Source organism: Nymphalis io, chromosome 1, assembly GCF_905147045.1.
Source record: "Nymphalis io chromosome 1, ilAglIoxx1.1, whole genome shotgun sequence".
Taxonomy (NCBI): domain Eukaryota; kingdom Metazoa; phylum Arthropoda; class Insecta; order Lepidoptera; family Nymphalidae; genus Nymphalis; species Nymphalis io.
This window is the reverse complement of record NC_065888.1, coordinates 7,189,892-7,211,802: the sequence shown is the minus strand read 5'-3', so window position 1 is coordinate 7,211,802 and position 21,911 is coordinate 7,189,892. Positions and strand designations below refer to the sequence as shown.

The following is a 21,911-nucleotide window of genomic DNA, read 5'->3' as shown; positions in this document are numbered from 1 at the left end:
AAAATGATTTATTTGAATTACAAACAAAAGTCTTAGAAGTCGAACATCACGGCCAAAGAATTGAAAAAATAGAACAGAAATTATCTGATTTAATGTTACAAAATGAAAACTTTTTACAAAATGAAATAAATAAAAGGGACCAAAAAGATCGTATCAATAACTTGGAGATATGCGGTGTTACACAAACTCTTAATGAAAACCTAGCTGATACGGTATGTTTAACAGCGAAAACCACGGGAGTGTCGATTCTACCCAGTAACTTAGAATGTGTATATAGCATAAAAACCAGAAAACATCAATCCCAAATGGCACCTGTATGTGGTGAAGAACAACCCACAACTGATTTGACGTTTGCTAATATAGCTTCAACCCCAAAAGGAGAAGAGCCGTCACGCATATTAGTTCGTTTTAAGTGCAAGGAAATAAAAGACAAAGTAATCAGTTCAGTAAAAAAATTGCAAAAGCCTAATCAAAGGAGGCTGCTTACAAGATATAGGAATAAGCGGTATTACCCATAAAATTTTCTTAAGAGATAATTTGACATTCGCAAATCAGCGTCTATTTCGTACTGTAAAGGATAAGGCTCGCGAACGAAACTTTTCTTTTGTTTGGGTTAAAGATTGCAAAATTTTGGTGCGCAAATAAACAGTCAGTTGTTTTTCATATAAACTCCATACGCGACATTAGTCGTTTCATATTATGACTATTTTTTATAATCTATGTTTATTGCGAATATACTATGATAGCAGAAATAAAAAAATATTGTAATCTTTTTAGTACTTTTAGAGACAATTGCGAAATTGATATCGTTCAATTAAAATATAATGTAATTACTATTATGAGGAAAATATTTCATGCAAACATTTTAAGAAGGAAAAGTTATGGTATTTTATATTATGTAATTTTATATACATATATATGCTTAATTCTATAAAATGGGTAAAAAAGTTACAAAGTTAAAATTATCTATGCTGAATGATCAATCACTAAATACAGGAAGAGACGAATTTTCACACACTATAAAATATTTTGATCCAGACATCATTTCTATCACGGAAACATGGCTATGTGAGAATGTCACGCTAAAAAATTACAATATATATATAATTATCCAGTCTATAATTTTTTTCATGAACCACGAGGAGGAGGAGTAGGCGCATATATACGTTCAAATTTGAGAGTAAAAGTATTGCCAGTACATTCTTCGGCACTTGAGCAAGTGGTTTGAAATTAAGATTAAAAGATGCGTAATTGCTGTAGGAGTCATCTACCGACCTCCCAATTTAGTTATTGGTCTTATATTTTTTGTCTTTGTTTCTTTTTGGTGAATAAAGTTATTATTATATATTAAATCAATGATTCTTTTAAAAATCTAAGCGGCGACCACATTAAAGGGTGGTACAATATTAGTACAAAAACACTATTACCGGTGGACACATGTGGCAAATTTTTGTCTGCCACATGCAGGTCTTCACGATGTTTTCCTTCACGAGATTAATTTATATGATTAGTTTTAATAAGACATGAAAATTCAGTAGTGCTCTCCAGGACTGGAACTAAGAATCATCATTTTAGATTCTCGTCTTAACCACTGGGCTGTTACGGCCATTATATATGTGACACTTAGAAAAAACGCCAATAATCTAAATTAAGAGACAGACTACAGTATGATATAATTATATCCTTTTCAATCACTGGGATATTTAGGGATGCTAATAGTATAATTTAAATTTTCACTGACTTTCCTTGGTGCCCTTAATTTTTCCCCAACTTTTCAGAATGTGCTCATCTATATAACTTGATAAATGATAAATACGCCTTTCATACATCTTTTCCACATTTCAACTAAGTGTATGGAGGGCCCTTTTTCGAAAATAAGTAATATTTAGGAAACAGGGCCCTCCATGTAGTAGAATAATAACGAACAACATTTAATTTCTTAACTTTAATGTATTCACAATATATTTTGCAGAAAAAAATTACATTATGTTAGTAGACTAATCATTACGACATATTATTCATATACAAAAAAAAAAAAAACAAAAATTACAAAAAATAAGAACAAAATTTGGTGCAAAGCAACAGCACTGTGAATATTTGAAATAACACTTAATTATTAAATGCTTTTTAATTAGGAATATATTTGAATTTTCGTATTAAATTTCAAAATATTATTTTTAATATTCTAACTTTTCTTATTATCATCATCATACTACTCTAAACACATGTTTTTTTAAGTAATATATAATACTAATCATCACTAGTGCTATTTGAAAAATACTTCCATTTCAAGTAATTAATTTATCAATGTATTTGATCTTTTCAAACTGAAATTTTGTGATGATTTTTAGGGCTTACACTAATTTTAACTATACAATTCAAGTGTCAAGATAGGCAACAATCACTTTTTATTATTTTAAACAGAAGTTAAAAGAGATTTTAATCTATAAAATCGTTATAAACATTGTTAGAAAATGTTTACCATAACTTATAAGTATAACAAATATATAATGTTTAATGAAATAAGTAAATTAAATCCTTAATCCACAAAATGTCATTTGTAAAACCTTGAAATTGTTTTGTCAACAACAAATGAAAAAGAAATTCATTAAATTCAAATGTTCAATAACTGCACAACTTGCGCATGAAATATTGTTTTGTAATGATCATGAGTCGAAAAGCAGAATTCTAAAATACATATACATATGGGGGTAGCTACATACCAGACTAATTTTATTCAGTTACCAAACATATAAATTGACAAATAAATATTGTACATTAATTTAGAACATGCTTCATTTTTAATAAATTTTATCAATTGCAATTCTAGTTATTTCAAAAATGTAAGTAAATGATTTAAACTGATCATTATTTTTCAAATCACACTGGGTATAATACAAAAAAAATTGAATCAATTTCTATATTCACACTACCAAATTTGTCAATGCAAAAATATTATTCTGATAATTTAATATCATAAATAAATATATGTGTAGAGGTCATTTAAAACCTTATAAGTTAAATAGCAGTCGTTATAATCTTTACTATCTCTTGTTAAAATTTTAGTGATGGCCAATTAATAATTTTGTCCTTTATTCATATTATTATACACAGACTGTGTTAAAAATTAACCATTGCCTCATGAGAAACTTGGAAATAAAATGATTTTTATAAATAATTTAGATAAAGTATAAAATAGACATAATTATGTTAAAGCCTTATTTGAGGTACTATCTTAATTGCAGAACTTGTTATTGGTTTCTTTGGGCTCAGCTTGTTAGGTGACTGCATGACGACATCTACCGCTCGTTTCAATATTTGGTGTTCACTTTTTTTATACTCTTCAGTAATTTGGGACAAATCCAAATCTGCATCAATCATTAAAACCTGGAGAGACAAAGGAGTCTTTACAATTATTCTATAATGTAGTTTGCATTTTGTTACTTACAAATTAAACATAGTGATGGGAGATCTAATGCCTGTGTTTAGTTTAATTTAATTTCAAGTAAACTTTATATAATCTACTTGACCTAAAAATTGTTTTCATTTTTGTATTAAATAAGCTGAAATGCAACATAAAAAGTAATAAGGTTATATCCTAAAATAACATACCTTACACACAAAACATTTTATTTTTAGTTTAATTTAGAAGGAAACAACTGTTTTATAAGAATAATTATGTATTTTACAGTCTATATATAAGATTAAATTATGTACCCACAACTTATTAAACTTTTATTATAAAAGAATTCTTTTATAATAATTAAAAAAGATTAAGTTAAGGTAAGATATATAACAATTATCATTGAATGAAATGCACCCCGTTGAATCACACCACAGCACATTTTAAAAATGGTTTCATTTATCACTTGTAAAACATGCTGCCTTGAAGTGAAGTGCAGTGCAGTCTTAAATGTCTACCGAATATTTGAAGTCATATTTAGATATATACACTTCCCATGCAAATATGTCATATAAATTATAATAATGTTTACAATATAATTTTCTTATTGAAAAATGAGCTTTGAGTGTGTTTCAATATGACACCATCTATGTGAAGTGTTTAATGATTCTTATGGTATGAACATGTGAATCATTAAGTACTTGATTAATTAAAATAATGTATTTGACCACACCAAAGACCCTTTCTGTAACTGTAAATAAAAGTCGTAAAAAAACTTACAGGTGCCGGACACTCAGCAAATGTTCTATTAACAAGCCAGTCTTCATGTAATTTATGTAATTCCTCTATATAGGATAATGGCACACACTGTTCCTCAGATCGGGCCCGTTTCTTTATTCTATCATGAACTACTTGTGGTGTCGTCTTAAGGTATACTGTAAATAAATTTGGTGAGATATTAAGAGTTCATTCAACACGCTATATGTTATGTTACTAATATATTTAATGTCCCATTCAAAATGGTAAACCATATCATTACTGATTTTTTTTTTTACAAATTAACTTACCACAGCTACTTTCTAACAAATTTATGTCAAAAATAGTTCTAATTGTTCACGTATGACATTTATTACTGTAATAACTAAATCATATTATAGGTACAGATGACCGGTTATGTGTACACATCAACAGAAAAATTTAATGTCATTTCAAGGACTTACCGATTAGATCTACATCAATAGGTATCTCACGATGAATAAACCTGAACCACTCGTCAAGTACAGCAAACTGCGCGGGATGAAGAGTACCGTTCCTCATCATATGTTCAACAAAGCAATATCTAGCGCTATACAACGATCTCTCCATAAGCTTTACTGGGGTAGAAGTAGGTCGGCGATGCATGTCCAGCATAGTCATTGTAACATACGACTGAAAGGTCATTGCCCACTTTGCAGGGTCTTTATACATCAAGTCCTAAAAGGCATTAAAAATAGAAAATTAAGTACTTTCATTTGAAACGAATACGTATTAAAAGTGGGTTCATATTTTAATAATTAAGTTATACTTACTAAAAGATTCCACCCTTTCAGATTGCGCCATTCTTCAACAGGTTCAGTTAGTAGCGTTATATCTTCAAATTGTTGAAAATGCTCCAAAAATGTTGTTTTCCCGCTTCCAATATTACCCTCCACAAGTACAGTAAAAGGCTTTAAATTGGAAGCGTTCATTTTGTGTAAAAGTCTATCCACTGAAATAAAATAACTGTTAAAATGCCACCGTACACGCTCCAATAATTTCCCGCGTAAAAGTAAGTTGACAAAATAATAGCGAATAGCGTTCTATTCAAAAATAACCTGTCAAAAAAGTAAGTAAGCACGCCAACCTTTAAAACAAAAATTATAAATCTTTCGTTTTATCATTTCAAGTTAATTTTATACAATTTATTTGTATACAAAAACATTATCTACATTTATGTAATTAATTTTAAATAGGCTTCTTAAAATACAACATAAAAAGTTATAAGATTCTATTCAAATATTTGTTGTTTACCGACATACTACAAAAACAAAGATTATAAAATATAGAAAACAAGAAAACAGGTTAAAAATATTACACAGAGTAATAATCAGTTTATGTATAGGTTAAAAAGTAAAACGTTTTTTTTAATTTTTAGTCGTGAGTGACTGAAATTATTTAACATGAAATATAATGATAATAAAACTATGAAGAACAGTGGAGGTTTGTTAAATTAATTGAAAATAACTTTAAATACATAAGTGTTTTTATTATTCATCAAGTGCTCCACTGGGAAAAGCTCCAAAAAGCCCTGTTGGAGGACATAAGGTTTTTTCCAGCTGTAAACATTTTTACATACATGATTCATATTTGATGTATTTATAAATATTAATAATTTTAACTATTGAAATGGATTGATTCCAAAATATTTGGTGTTTTCACTTTTTTAAAGAAACCTTTTAGAAGTTAGTATAATTTGTAACTCATGTCAGTACAGCATTCCAGTGACGTTAGATTGATAAAGGAAAAATGTAAATTATACTTTTTAATTCATGCTGGATCCAGTGCTGCTCGAGTCTGAACCCGTTTAAATGGTTCGATTCGGCCAATGCCGTGTTACACGTGCCGATTATACGGCATTGGCTGATCATTTTCGTAGTACTATTATATTAGCGTGTAATATTATGGTATAATATTACAGGCTAATCGAGTCAAAAAGCCATGTACTTTTGACCAACATCACTAAGACCGACATTATCTGAGTGTATTGTAGTAAGGGTAGAACTCGGGGAGCGATTTTCCCCGCGCCCACTGCGGTAGAGGAACAGCTGTTTTATTTCTAAACTAACGAGACCGAAGTTCTGTTCTTGGTTTAACCGTAGACAGAGAAACTAATAGACGTAATGACGATTTCCTTTTCACTTACGCAAGAAAGAGAACGAATGTTACGTTACAAATGGTTTAGACAGAGATAGAATTATCAAATCTTTTGTCCCTTATCGCGTAAACAGTTTTAGTGTTTGTTTCGCTACTCAAGTAGCGAAAAAAACTTGACAGTTGGTGCGTTCAATGTGTTTTTTGTTCAATTTAGAACTTATATGTTAGAAAACGATTCTTATCCAGTGAAAAGGCCGAGAAACAATTCTTATATCATATCGACGGTTATACAATAGTGCATTATAGTATTATTTCATGTTAAAGTGATAGCAAGAAAATTGCCGGCGTGTGTCTTTACGCGTAAGTACGACTATTTTGTCTCTAAATATAGTTTCTCAGTGATGTTTATTTATGACATAGCACGACAGAACGTTGTATTGCATTAAAATCCTAAGGATAATAGGAAATTCCAGTTTTTATCATTCATAACCTATAATTAGTTATCATGTGAGTGCTGCCAGCGTCAGCCAAAAAAAGTCCCGATTTTCGATAAAAAACATCGACTCGTCGACAATGTAAACAAATAAATATGGAGTCTTATAATAACCTAAAGTGCTTTGTTATAGGTAAATATGTTATTATTTATTTTAATTTACTCGATCTTCTTTTTATAACTTCCTAACGACAACATTATTTAACATTCTTCATGAATTTATAATATTATTAGATTCCGAGTCAAAAGGTTAACATAGAAATATATGTGACAACCATTCTTTAGTAATAATTTAATTGAGTGTTTAAGATTTAACTACTGAGGAGAATTCTAATCCAGTACCATATAAAGATTCTGAAGTACTATTGATAACGGAAACAAAAACAAACCATGCAACAGTTTTTGTGTATAGTTGAAAAACAAAAACATATTTTAATTAAAAAAAGTGTAATAAATATTAAAAAGTAAAATTTAATAAACTTATTTTGTTTTAATTAAATCCTGAAAATTATTTATCTTTCAAAACAGGGAATGCAGTTACTATGGCAACATTATACGCAAACATTAACAAACTATCTCTGTCTCAATCGCGGTTTCACGACCCCTTGGTCTATTTGTTTCTCTGTCTACGGGGTTAACGAGGTTTATTTTTATATAGAATAGGAAGGCGGACGAGCGTATGGGCCACCCGATGGTAAGTGGTCACCAACGCCCTTAGACATTGGCACTGTAAGCAATGTTAACCATCGCTTACATCGCCAATGCGCCACCAACTTAGGGACCTAATATTTTATGTCCCTTGTGCCTGTAATTACACTGGCTCACTCACCCTTCAAACCGGAACACAACAATACCAAGTACTGCTGTTTTGCGGTAGAATATCTGATGAGTGGGTGGTACCTACCCAGGCGAGCTTGCACAAAGCCCTACCACCAGTTGCAGTTATCGTCCGCAAACTTAGCGGGCGATTATCGCAAGCTGAGCGGTTATACAAAAAGGCGTCAACCGCTCGTTGTGCCTTCACCGTTACGGACACGGGTAAAAATTGCTCTGTGTTTACAGCCTTACTAGAATGAGCCAAACTGCCAAAGTGACAACTTAACATTATCATTTATCAACGACCTCTATTGAATGTTAAACGACATTAATAATGACCCATCCAAATGATAAGTAGGTACCATTTTTTTTCTCGCAATAGAAACCTTCAGAAAGGTATCCGGGTCCCATAGGGGTGGAATCGGGTTATGTGGGATTCTTGCCCACTAAAACCACTGCGATGGCCGTCCTCAGCACGGATCGGAGAGGCTGCGGGATCGTGTTGATATAACGTATCCGCGGTCTCTCCCGTGCTTTGCTCCGCTCGTGGCTCGATGGAACTCTCATCAGGGGGGATAAGTAGGTACCTAAGACAACTTGTTGAAAAGTTTTAAAAAAGAATATTTAAATATTTTCACAAGTTCACAACGATTTTTGATTTTGAACATCGATGTATTATCTCCGTCCGTGTGACATTACTTATTACTATCGTTGTTGAGTTTTAGTTATATTCGTTTAGTTTTTTATTCGTTTTATTTTATTGTTATTTGTTACAGTTTTGCAATATAAATCTAGTTTCAGTGGGAATTAAGGGGGAGGGGTAAGGGAGGCTACAACTTTGACACTACTTTGGTATCTTAACGACGTGGCGGCATCAAGTTTCAATCTCTCAGATTAGAGGATTAGAATCCCCAGAATAATGAATTGAGCTGACAAATCAAGATTGTATCAGAATATTCATGTATCTGATTATGCTACATCTAGTAAATTATAAAAAATATAAAAAAAATTGTGGTTCTCATCAGAACCACATATTTTTTTATATTCCATTCTGTATCACGTAGTGCAGATTGCGATGCTGGTACCAAATAAAAATGTACACCATTATTATTCGCACGCGACTGTGACTGCAGAATGACGACACATCATCTGACTATATACCTGTCTACAGAGCACATCAATATTTATTACATTTTTTTATGAACCAAATAAATATTAATAAGCGCTAAGCAATGCCAATTTAATTTAAATAACCTGTACACTATTTTTAATGTAGAGCAGAATTGATAAGAGAAATGTTTTTGCAGAAGTAATCTATATTTCAGGATTTTCAGGCTTTAAAACAAAAAAGTTTCATTATAAGAAACAAACCCTTTATAACAATTTTATATATTGCTTAATAATCATCAAATTAATTATTTTGTTTTTATCAAAATTATTATTTAAAAGTACTTTTAAATCGATAAGGGTTCCGGGTTACTTACCTAATATTATAGCTTTTTCAGTATTATAGGTTTTGGGCCTAAATAACGACAAAAATGAATTGAGATCAGATGATAACAAATACCAATTTATTTAGAGTTTAGAGCACAACATTATGGCGGCAAAATCAATGTGACCAATCCATGTAAACCACGAATTCCATTGACAATTCTAGTATCTTGTCTGTGATATTTCGGCAAAAAATAATTGACGTGTTTGTTTCTCATATCATTTTTCACAGAGTTTTTCTTTTGCTTAAACGTGAATATTTCAATTTCTACAGAAGTATATTAATCCTAAGTCGCTAAACTTATAAAAAATGTTGTGTTCACGGTTGTTAGGTCAGTTTAAAAACATGTAATAAGTGTGAAATTTGACTTAATTGTAATCAACTGTTTTACCGGTGTTTTAAATAATTCTTTTTTGTTAATTTCAGGTGTGGTATTATTTGTAACGGGCTCATATGCCTTGTACGACTCATCATCAGATGTTGTAGAATTGACACCAGGTAATTTTGAAAGGCTAGTTATAAATTCTGACGAGGTTTGGATCGTTGAATTTTTTGCTCCATGGTGCGGACACTGCAAAAATCTTGTTCCTGAATATAAGAAAGCTGCTCGAGCGCTAAAGGTAGGTTAAATAAGTTACATCAATACAAATACATAATTATAATGAAAGTAATTATAGATGTTATAATGATCAAGTGTGGGTGTTGTGAACACCCACACTTGATAGTGGGTAGATTAATTTTGTCTTACTTTCTCTTTGCGTTTTCATACATATAAATTATGTAAATTTGTATTTTTATAGGGTATAGCAAAAGTAGGAGCTGTAGACGCCGACCAACACAAAGATCTTGGTCAAAAGTATGGAGTTTCAGGTTTTCCAACAATCAAGATTTTTACTGGAAGCAAACATACTCCTTATCAGGGACAAAGAACTGCTGAAGCGTTTATTGATGCTGCTCTTAAATCTGCTAAGGAAAAGGCATATGACAGTCTTGGAAAGAAAGCCAGTGGGTCTTCTGATAAGGTAAACTTTATTAAAAAGCTTAGTAAAATATTATTAAAAGCATATACTTCATATACAGATAGATAGACTGTTATAATTTATAAACATTTTGTTTTACTCTTTCCTTAATGTTTTTTGAAAATAACAATTCATTACTTATATAAAACAGTACATGTAGTCTTGGAAAGTTTTGGAAAAAATTATGTAGCTTATAGAATAATTTAAGTCTAAAAATAAATATTTTTTTAATTAGCGAAAAATTAAGAATAAAGTATATGGTCATATTATACCTTGGCGACCCATTGTAAGAATGACCGAAAATAAGCAAATTGTTCGACCATTCATAACCAAACCTGTAAGAAATCTCAGATTTAATGATTTACAAGAACAATTATTTCATGGAAGGATACCTAATGAAATTAAACCGACCATTTAACCTATATCTCAATAAAAAAGATAAATCACTGATGACAAATTAAAATTCTTTCCTATAACATTTAAAATATGTGTGTTATTTGCAAAGTATACAATTGTCATTGACTAACTACGATTAGAGACATTTATTTTCTCAAAATATTCACATTTAAATCTCTTACAGAGAAAATTACAATGCAATTAGTAGAAAAATTAAATTGAATAGGTGTACACACACACAGTACAAATAAGGCCATAATTTATTTACTATAAAATAAGATGTACTAAGGGGTTAACAACTGATTACTATTAAATTAAATAATTAGTATTATAAAAAAAAGTATCAAAATTGCCTCTGTTGACATATTTAAGTGGTACAGAAATGTCTTTTGACAAAACAGTATTGTATAAATATTGATTTTTAAAATAATAGCACATCTTGAACAAAATATCATCTTCTGGCAATTTCTTGTACTTATTTAAAGGTAAAAATGAATGATAGTTTTAAACGCTTAGGTTAGCTAAATAGCATTAGAAGTATCATTGTGTTTAATTTTCTTTTTCTAATAATTAGTGCAAATTATAATATCTACACACTATTTATGAGAAAATATTTCAATATGGAGACTAGGCTTTAGATACTATAGTAACAGCCTGTAAATGTCCCACTGCTGGGCTAAGGCCTCCTCTCCCTATCTGAGGAGAAGGTTTGGAGCTTATTCCACCACGCTGCTCCAATGCGGGTTGGTGGAATACACATGTGGCAGAATTTCGATGAAATTAGACACATGCAGGTTTCCTCACGATGTTTTCCTTCACCGAAAAGCATGAGATGAATTATAAACAGAAATTAAGCACATGAAAATTCAGAGGTGCTTGCCCGGGTTTGAACCCACGTTCATCGGTTAAGATTCACGCGTTCTTACCACTGGGCCATCTCGACTTATTATATTAGATACTATATCAGCAAATATTTCCATTTGTTCTATCATAAAATATATATTATGTAATCCAACATGGATTCTAAGTGTAAAGCCTTTATACCTAAAAATTTTAACAATCAAAATAGACTTCTTCAAAGCAGGCTTACTTATAAATATATTAAAACAAAAATAATTTCCAGTAAAAAGCTATACAGGCAATATTTATACAGTCCTTAATATTAATTTAAATAATCTTTTTAAATAAATATGTACTTAAGGTTCTATTTTACATGCGGTAATAATATCTAACAGTTTCAATTCAAAAACAATATCGCCTACGAAGTATCAACACCTACACTGTCACTCCACTATCACTTTTCGAGATAATTCTCTTAGCGATGGCTATGGACACGTCAGTTTGACCCTGAGTACGCCATATTCGACCTGTAAAATTAAATATGTTATAGGCATGCTTAAGATGGATACTACAAGTTCAAATTTATAACATTTAATTATTATTTCAATCTGTTAACTTTTAAAATCGTTTAAATTATTATTTTGCGAAAAATATATCACAAGAACGCAGTATGATATCTTTAAATAGGTAATTACGTAGAAGTTTATTTTGGACGACCAGCAAACAACATAAACAATTATAAACATTTTTTTGTTTAGTTTATTGTCCTTTGTTCTACATACAATGTACCAATCCATTATTTATAAATCATAATTTATTATTCTTAAAAATACGAAAAGGTCTGTAAAATTTCGTCAGAAGTTGAGATGGCCCAGTGGTAAAAGCGCGTGAATCCTAACCGATGATAGTGGGTTTGACCCGGGCAAGCACCACTGAAATTTCATGTGCTAATTTGTGCTTATAATTCATTTCTTGCTTGACGATAACGGAAAACATCGTGACGAAAGCTACGTGTGTCTAATGTCACTGAAATTCTGCCACATGTGTATTTCACCAAACCGCATTGGAGCAGCGTGGTGGAATAAGCTCTAAAAACCTTCTTCTCAGAAAGGGAGAGAAGGCCTTAGTTCAGCAGTGGCACAATTACAGGCTGTTACTGTTAGTTTAAAATTTCTTCAGAAGTAACTACTAGAAAATAACGCGTTTTTCTACCTTTTTTCAATGCAGTTATCATTTTTTATAAGATAAGTTGGTTTTTACCTTAGCTATTTAGCTTAACTGTAAAAAACCTTTAAAAAATATTAAAAAGGGTAAAACTTATTTAAAAAAAATAATTAAAATTAATTTAATAAAACTAATTTTAAAAACTAACTTTTGTAGTTTATTGAAAATTAATTATTGTTTCAGTCTGATGTCATCACACTCACAGACAGCAATTTCAAGGAACTAGTACTGGACAGCGAGGACATGTGGCTGGTTGAGTTCTATGCTCCATGGTGTGGTCACTGCAAAAACCTCGAACCTCACTGGGCTAAAGCTGCCACAGAACTTAAGGGCAAGGTAAATAAATCAATTATTTCTATAACTCACAAATACGTATATTTCTATATAATAATTATATATAAAACATAAATCAAACTATATAGTTTCAGTTACCAACTCCATTGAGATTTTATAACATTCATATTTTGAAAACTTTTGTGGTTCAATTGAATTAATTAACTACACTTAATTTTGTCGTTTTATAAAAATAATAAGCAGAATTTAACAAATAAATTTTTTGAAGCAAGCAATACATATGTATATATTATTTAACTGTCTTGCGCAAGTCACTGCTACAGTCGCCAGGACTGAACTAATCTATAAATTTTATTGCACAAAAGTTGGGTAAAAATATGTAAATTCAGAAATTATATTACACTTCACTATTATTTTACAGAATAAAAAATTATTCTGTACTACACTTACTTTAAAAGACTATATGCAACAATAACATAATAAAACAGATTTTATAGCATATATTACAGAAAACAGTATTGCAAATTTTCATTTGACTGTTTTTTCATAGCCAACCTGTTAATGTTAGAAACAAAATAATACAAAAATGCACAAAACAAAATAATATAATGGTGTAGTGCAGGTATTTCTTAAGATAAAAATAATTGTCAATCTAAATAAGCATGTTTTTTTTTTAAATATTACCTTCTTTAAGCCTTTGTGTGTGTTTTGTGTGGCCAATAAAATACTTGTTGCATTTTTTTTTATTACTTCATATTAATTTCTTTAATGACACATCTATGTTACTTTTCGCAACTAGGTCAAATTAGGTGCACTTGATGCCACAGTTCACACAGTAATGGCATCTCGCTACCAAGTTCAAGGATACCCAACCATTAAGCTGTTCACCTCAGGCAAGAAGACAAGCGACTCTGTAGAAGATTACAATGGCGGAAGAACATCAAGCGATATTGTAACCTGGGCTATGGAAAAATTAGCTGAGAATGTTCCCGCACCAGAAATTATTCAGGTAAACATGTTTCCTGCAGAGTAGAGATACATCAATATCCTGATGCTAACAGTATTTCCAATTGTTACTTTAATTGATTATAACTTAACTAAGTTTTTATTTTATCTTCAAAATAAAATTTTTATATTCATAAAACAATTTAATGAATTGAATTAAGAATTTAAAAAAAAAAAACTATTTTGGTTCCACATGAATTCAGTTATTCTGTTATAAAAGAAGTTTAACATTATTGTAACTTATTGTTCCAAAATCGACCTAGGCTATGTAGTGTAATGAAATCTGTCTTGTTTGTCCTTGACAGGGATCACATATATATATCGTTATAAATGTACAGATCAAAGACATTAATTTTTTTAATAAAAATTCTAAATAAAATGGAAATATTTCTAATAGTACAAATTTAACAAATACAAAAAATTATAGTAATTTTCTGATTATTTGAAAAGAATGACGATCAATTACAGGTGGTGAACGCAGATACGATGAAGGCCTGCAGCGAGAAGCCGCTCTGCGTGGTGTCCGTTTTGCCGCACATTCTGGACTGCGACGCCGCGTGCCGCAACGGATACCTCACGGTGCTCGCGCGCCTTGGGGACAAATACAAGGCCAAAATGTGGGGGTGAGTACTTCTCGCTAGCCAGGGCCAGAGAGTTCAGGCCTATCGGTGTTGTTCTATCGCCAAACAGCAATACGACAATTGTTGTGTTCCAGTTTGAAGGTTGAGTGAGCCTCTGTAATTACACACAAAACACAAGGTACATAACATCTTGGTTCCCAAGGTTCTCATCCAATATTATCATAAATGTATCTGTTATACTTATGAGAATTCTGATACTTATTTACTGATACTTATTTAGATGGGGTTTTGGAAAATACATACATTTGTAAAAAACTTTACTTATTACCTGTATTTATTTTATTTTATTTATATACTCTTTATTGCACACCAATATAGACAAAAATAATAGGAGTAAAACAAAACAAAGAAAAGAAAAATGTACAATAGGCGGCCTTATCGCTAAAACAGCGATCTCTTCCAGGCAACCTTTGGTAGAGGAGAGAGATAGGATGGTAGGGGTGTACAATTATTTAATACATAAAAAAAATAAAAATAGATACAATATATATATGTATATATACGATACATAAATAAATATTCCATAAATATATAATTATATAATAATATAATATACATACACATTATAAATATATACATTTACATACTATAGATACTTACATAATAAATAAAATATTTAATTGCAGTATTTCTTCATGAAGCAAGAAAGTGCTCTTTTATCATTTTTTTAAAAGAAGTAATAGTTGGTGCACGTCTTGCTTCTAGTGGAAGAGAGTTCCAAAGACGAATTGAATGGACTGTAAATGAGTCACTATAAAAAGATGTTGTATGAGGTGGTATTTTTAAAATCAAATTCTCTTCAGAACGAAGATTATGGCTATGTGAAGAACTAAGAAATTGAAAACGTTCTTTTAGATATGAAGGAGAAGACGGATTGAACAGAATACAGTACAGAAGTTGAAGGATGTGAGTATTCCTGCGAAGCCGGATTGGGAGCCACTTGAGCTTTTTACGAAATTCAGAAACGTGATCATATTTACGAAGACCAAATATGAATCGGATGCAAAGATTTTGGAGACGCTCAAGTTTATTAAGTTGCTCCTCTTTTAGATCAAGATAACATGCGTCAGCATAATCGAGAATTGGTAGTAGGAGTGACTGTGCTAACATAATTTTGGTAGGGATGGGTAGAAAGTTGCGTAACCTTCGAAGGGAGCCAAAGGCTGCAAAAATTTTTTTACTAACCTCACTTATCTGTGGTTCCCAAGACAGGTGCTGGTCAAAGGAAATTCCCAAATTCCTAGCTGTAACACTGAACGGTATGTTAACACCGTTAAAGTGTACAACCGGGAGATCCGAAAAAAATATACGAGAAATTAATTTTGAACTACCAATAATCAGCACCTGTGTTTTATTTGGGTTTACTCGTAATCCAAATGCAGTAGACCACTTAGAAATATTTAATAAATCATTATTAACTAAATGTATAGTTTCAGGAAGGTTCGCAATTTTACTTTGTGAATAGATCTGAAGATCATCTGCATACAGGTGATAGAGAGAAGATATATGAGAAGTGATGGTACTTATAAAGACCGAAAACAAGAGGGGAGACAACACGCCACCTTGTGGAACGCCAGCAGTTATAGGAGCCCATTCTGAGAAAGAATCTTGAACTCTTATCCGTTGCCGGCGCCCATACAAGTAAGAATGAAACCAGTCAATTACTTTAGCAGATATGTTAAGAGAACACAAAATAGCAAGAAGAATATCAAAGTCTACAGTGTTGAAAGCATTACTAAAATCTAATAATGTCAACACAGTAACCTGTTGATTATCCATTCCTAATCTAATGTCATCAGTTATTTTGATCAGAGCCGTAGTCGTACTATGACCAGGACGAAAGCCAGATTGTAAAGGATTCAATAGGACATTTTTTGAAAGGTATTGGTTTAATTGATTGTGAATAAGGCGCTCAAGTACTTTAGACAGGAAAGGGAGAATGGATATAGGACGATAATCAGTGTAAGATGAAGGATTTGTTTTTTTGGGGAGGGGGATGACTTGTGCGTCTTTCCAGGATTCAGGGAATTCACAAAGGATAATGGATTGGTTTAAAATATGTGTGACTACAGGAATTATGATATCTAGGATTGGGAGGATCATCTTACGACTAATGCAATCCGAACCAATAGCATCAGAATTTATTGCTAAAATGTTCTTCTTAACATCACTATCAGTAAATTGACTAAAGAAAAAAGGAGAATTTTCAGAAGTTGATTTAGCAGAAATTTCTTTTAAAGTATTAGACTTCACAGCAGTGTCGAAAGTTTGAGAGGACGAAAAATGATTATTTAATTCATTTAAATTAATATTGTGAGTATTTATATTTTTAGATGATTTTCCAACTCCTAAGGACTTGAGAAATTTCCAGACTCTAGCTGACTCCTCTTCCTCAGCTATAGATTTATGGATATGGCGTCGTTGACTATCTCTACATAGCATGTTGCAGCGATTGCGAACCTTCAGATACTTGTCGCGATTTGTGTCAGTCGGATTACACCTATACTTAGCCTTGGCAATATTCTTTCTTACTTGGAGCTTCTTTATTTCTGGGGTGAGCCAAGGTGCAGGAAGGTGTTTTAGCCGGACAGGACGAATTGGTGCATGTAAATCATACAGTTGAGTTAATAGGGAATTAAAAACTGTAACTTGCTCATTGACTGTATCAACATTTAAAATAACACTCCAATCAATGTTGGCAGCATCCTCCCGCAGACTATTCAAATCCATTCCACCAAAATTACGCTGCAGAAGAATTCTCGATTTTGCTTTGGGTGGTTTGATTTTATAGGAAAGATAAAGAAGATCATGATATGAAAAAGCAAGGGCGGAGCACTGCCCATGCTTTTCAACATGATCAACGGAAGAGACCAAAATTAAGTCGAGAAGAGAAGGGATAGAGTTAGGGAAGGAATGAGTAGCAGATAGGGGTAGGATTTGTAAATCTGCACTATTCAGTACAGATTTCAACAGACTAGAGCGATGGTCATTTTTTAAGAGACATGTATTAAAATCTCCCATAAGAATGGTATGGGCATACAACGGTTTAAATTGCTCTAGAAGGATTTCAAATGATGAAAAGTAATCGACCGTGAGGTTAGGACTATAGTAAACACCTAATAACATCTTAATATGACCAAAGATAACCTCAATAAAAAGGTGTTCAGCCCCTTCAACGGACAGAGGTGTCGATTGACTTATAATTGAAAATGGAATGTGAGAACGGAGATAGATCGCCACTCCACCACCTGCCCGACCTACACGGTCGTTACGGATCAAATGAAATCCAGGAAGAGAGTAGGAAGTAGAAGGTAAGCAGGGTTTAAGCCAGGACTCAGATACGAGGATAGCATGTATTTTATTGCAATCGAATGATGATAACATATCAGGATAATGTGCAGGAATACTCTGAGCATTAATATGGATAACATTAAAATATTTTAGACAGTCTGAGAATAAAGAATTTATAGTTTCACCGAGCGAAGGGATACTATGAAAGCTGTCATTACTGCTCAATCCATCAGAAGAAAAAGAAAGAAAAGTTTCGTCCAAATCGTCATTGTTTCTAGACATTTTTAAATTAAATATTCAGCAAATAAAATAAGTAAAAATATAAAGATAAATATATAAAATATATATGTAAAATAATAATAATATATATTAATTCTATAATTACAAAATAAAAATAGGTAAATGAATAATTATACGTTAATTAATTTCATATGAACACTCACCCGCCAATTGCCTAGGAATAATCACTTAAACACAAACATAACAAAATAGAAACAATAATAACATTAAAAACTAACATTAACAAAAAAAAAAAAAAAAATCAGATATTTATCAGGCTGCCATAACAACAATTTTTACTAAAAAGGAATATTATTATATTATATCTATATTTATCTATTATCTATCTATATCAAATATGAAAATGAAGTAGAGACGATCTTTATAAATGTCTAGTATAGAACTAAAAAACTAACCATCCAAAGCAAGAAAACTATGGCGCCTGATTGACAAACGTCAGAATGACGTTAACTTTTAACTAAATATATTCGTAAATAGTTTTACACAACACAAAAATTAAATCGAAAGCAGGTAGACAGAGAAATAATTTTAAAATTATAGAAAAACAAACAATAATAAGAAGAAAGATAAATATAAAATAACTATTTCTTAACTACGCGCTTTGACCTCTGCAATACAACTTTATCGCTAGTGTTTGCGATGGGAATTTTTTGGACTGGGGACTTACAAGTTGAAATCGAGTCAAGATCAGATAAACATTCGGCACGATGTCTAGATCCATCTGGGGCGATAATGTGTATCAAACCGTCTCGTGTCCAACACTTGTTGATGCCGAACCGCTTCCTGGCCTCCAAAAACACATTGTGTCGGCTTTTCGTCAGGAACTCTGACTCTGTGACACCGGTGCCCTTCAACTTCGTTTTGGCGAACCAGACCTTATCCCTAATAGCAGTCTCGGTAAATTTGACCACTATAGGTCTGGGCTTGCTGTCCAAAGGTCTTCCCAAGCGATGACAAGATTTGATACTGCTGGTAGAAAAATTTGGTAAGGCCAAGTGCTCCGCAACAAGGCTGGTAACGCGAGCAGTGGCATCCTCGGATCTCTCTTCGCTAACACCATGGAAAAGAAGCACTTTTCGACGTCTCTGCATTTCAGTCCGATCCATTTCCCTGGCGAGAAACTCAATTTGTCGCTGAAGTCCACTTAGTGCAGTGAGAACAAAAGACTTAAAAGAATTGAACTCCGATGAAAGAGAAGGCACAGTCGCAGGTGTTGTTGTCCTCTGTAAGTCTTGCTGGAATTCATTCATACGGCTGTTGAATAAGTCGGTCATTGCAGCCAGAGACTCCTTGATAGATTCCATTGTTGTTGTGTAGTTTTAAAGTGACAAATAGTTCAAGTGATAAGTAATTTTAAAGAGGATTCACTATCTGGTGGGTAGAGTAGGTCACATACACATAATATATTTAAATTAACTTGTTTTAAATAAATATTTATACTATAAAAATAAAAAAATCTTTAAGAGCTTTTAAAAGTGGTGTTGCTTGTTTTTTTACTCCTACCCTTTTTCTACCTGTATATGTTAAGTTATAATAATCAAAGCTTTTTTTTTTGTTAACATGAAAATGATTTGATGACAATTATATTAATCTTTCTTAAAATAAAAATGTTCACTAAAAAAACTATTTACAATTAATATACTTTCACAGATGGGTTTGGGCTGAAGCTGGTGCTCAAACAGCATTAGAGGAGGCTCTTGAACTCGGCGGCTTCGGCTACCCAGCGATGGCGGTCGTTAATGCTAAGAAACTCAAGTTTTCAACTCTACGAGGTTCATTCTCTGAGTTGGGCATTAATGAATTCCTAAGGTAAGAATGTGTTGTGTCATTAATATTATAAGCAATGTGCTCATCGTTCGCGTCATTCACGCTTACTTAACGGGTGCAGTGGGTAAACATTAGTGTTATAATAATTAAATATCATAAAATGGTGCATTTCCACTGAAATAGCATACATTTTTTTTGTTTGCTACTATTTGTAATTCTTCATTCGAGTCACAAACAATTAAGAACATTGTATAATTATCTTGTATAGTTGTCAAACTTAAGATAAAGCTTTTCTCACCTATATATGTTGACAACACAAACTATCAATTTTTATTCTATAGAGATCTAAGCCTGTATAAAAAAATTAAAAGCAACTCAATTTTATTGCAAACATTTTATATTATAGGGATTTATCCTTCGGTCGTGGCCAAACTGCTCCAGTGAAAGGGGCAGAGATGCCTAAGATTCTAACAACAGAACCCTGGGATGGCAAAGATGGAGAACTGCCCCAAGAGGAGGATATTGATCTCTCAGATGTTGATCTCGAGAAGGATGAACTATAAGTGCATTGAAGTGGACAGAGTGAATTCAAGTGTTTCAAACTTAATAAAACTTGTTTTTAATTACTCTTAGTAAGTTACACTCTTTAAAATAGATGTTGTATGAGTAAAGCTAGTTTTTATATATTGTGAAGTAATTATTAAAATTTTCTAAACTTAGATGAATTTAAATATATAACCGAAACATTAGATTCCAGTGAAATGTATTTCGATTTCAGATTGTAATAAATTTTGTAACAAATGTACACAATGACATTATCATCACATTCCCCAGTTTATTTCTGTGGTATGCCATTATAGTTTATAGAAACTCTCACACTAAATATGTAATATATATGAAATATTTTTATGCATTTTTTACTAATTTAAGACTGCCATTGTAAGCTGGTGTAAGATTAAAAATGGATTTCGTATCGTTACTTAGTTTAAATTTTAACATCGGATAGATTTCATGTCTGATATTTTAAAATTGTTTCAGTTTATATACATTTAACATTTTATTACTTTATATGTTATACAATAGATAATAAAAATCTGGTTACATATCTTCCACATTATTTAAATTTTAAATGTTTTAATGTGGCCAGAGTATTTTTAATAAAATAAATTGCTAACAATAATATATATACGTATTTCTTTTTATTCCCTTAAAACATTTTTGAGATATTTATAATATATACCATGCTGATCCAAAATCAATTTCATCTATCACCATCTCTAAGACGCTATAATAAAAAGGATGTTACAATTTATAGTTCAATTGTTTATTGTACTCATTAATGTTCACGAAAATCACAACAGCTTAGAACTGGATAATAGAAGAAATCATTTAAAATAAACTAAAGGAGAATAGCATGCAGTAGGCAGACTACTATAAAACGATGAACTATACATAATGTGCACATGAAGATCATAAAAATCTATTTCATATATGTATGTTTACGAGTTAGTTGAAATTCGATCAGGCTTTCTTTTATTGAAAAGGCGATTTCAGTAAAGCGATAAAAATGAAAATAGATATATAAAATATATCTAAAAGTTCAACACAAACATAAATATTCAAATAATAATTTTGATACTTTATTATTCATATAAATAATACAAAGTATAAAGGATTCTTGCACCAATATGTTCAATGTAATTGAAGTAATACTGATAAAGTAAAATGTCAATGATTTTATTTAGTTATTACAAATATTACGTATTTAATTCATAAATAGGATAAGTTATTAATTAAAAAGTTTTATATGCATATATAAAAAAAATGACTTATACAAAAAAGTTGTGTGTTAAAACAGAAGGAATTTTCTTACATTATTTGATATAAAACATTTTTCCTGGTATTTGCACTGGTAAATATACTTATTAATTCCCAATGACCTAATAAATTCTTCATATCACAAGGTAAGCAATAATTATCAAAAATAGCTATTTTAACATAATATTCATTTATAAGGCATTTTTAATATAATGGTTTA

The 21,911-nt window shown here is 31.4% G+C and overlaps 3 protein-coding genes across 4 annotated transcripts; 1 reads left to right on the top strand and 2 right to left on the bottom strand.

Moving 5' to 3' along the window:
- Nucleotides 1–1,921: 1,921 nt before the first annotated feature.
- LOC126769380 (deoxynucleoside kinase) lies at nt 1,922–5,434 on the bottom strand. Of its 2 annotated transcripts, XM_050488121.1 has the most exons (5): nt 5,286–5,434; nt 4,972–5,150; nt 4,624–4,876; nt 4,184–4,338; nt 1,922–3,387 (listed from the first exon to the last, which is right to left on the bottom strand). In XM_050488121.1, the coding sequence occupies exons 1-5, from the start codon at nt 5,320–5,322 to the stop codon at nt 3,211–3,213; spliced, it is 801 nt and encodes a 266-aa protein (XP_050344078.1). In that variant the 5' UTR covers nt 5,323–5,434; the 3' UTR covers nt 1,922–3,210. The 2 variants fall into 2 exon arrangements, with proteins under 2 accessions (XP_050344078.1, XP_050344087.1); XM_050488130.1 differs by lacking the exon at nt 5,286–5,434 and having other exon boundaries at nt 1,923–3,387; nt 4,972–5,224.
- Nucleotides 5,435–9,263: 3,829 nt separating this feature from the next.
- Nucleotides 9,264–20,475, top strand: LOC126769205 (protein disulfide-isomerase A6 homolog). The gene is made up of 8 exons (XM_050487847.1): nt 9,264–9,427; nt 9,523–9,716; nt 9,897–10,118; nt 12,759–12,911; nt 13,669–13,878; nt 14,343–14,497; nt 19,757–19,915; nt 20,280–20,475. The coding sequence occupies exons 1-8, from the start codon at nt 9,406–9,408 to the stop codon at nt 20,434–20,436; spliced, it is 1,272 nt and encodes a 423-aa protein (XP_050343804.1). The 5' UTR covers nt 9,264–9,405; the 3' UTR covers nt 20,437–20,475.
- LOC126769438 (uncharacterized) lies at nt 15,844–19,500 on the bottom strand. Its single transcript, XM_050488238.1, has one exon. It carries the CDS (start codon nt 19,408–19,410, stop codon nt 18,688–18,690), a length of 723 nt encoding a protein of 240 aa, XP_050344195.1. The 5' UTR covers nt 19,411–19,500; the 3' UTR covers nt 15,844–18,687.
- Nucleotides 20,476–21,911: the final 1,436 nt, after the last annotated feature.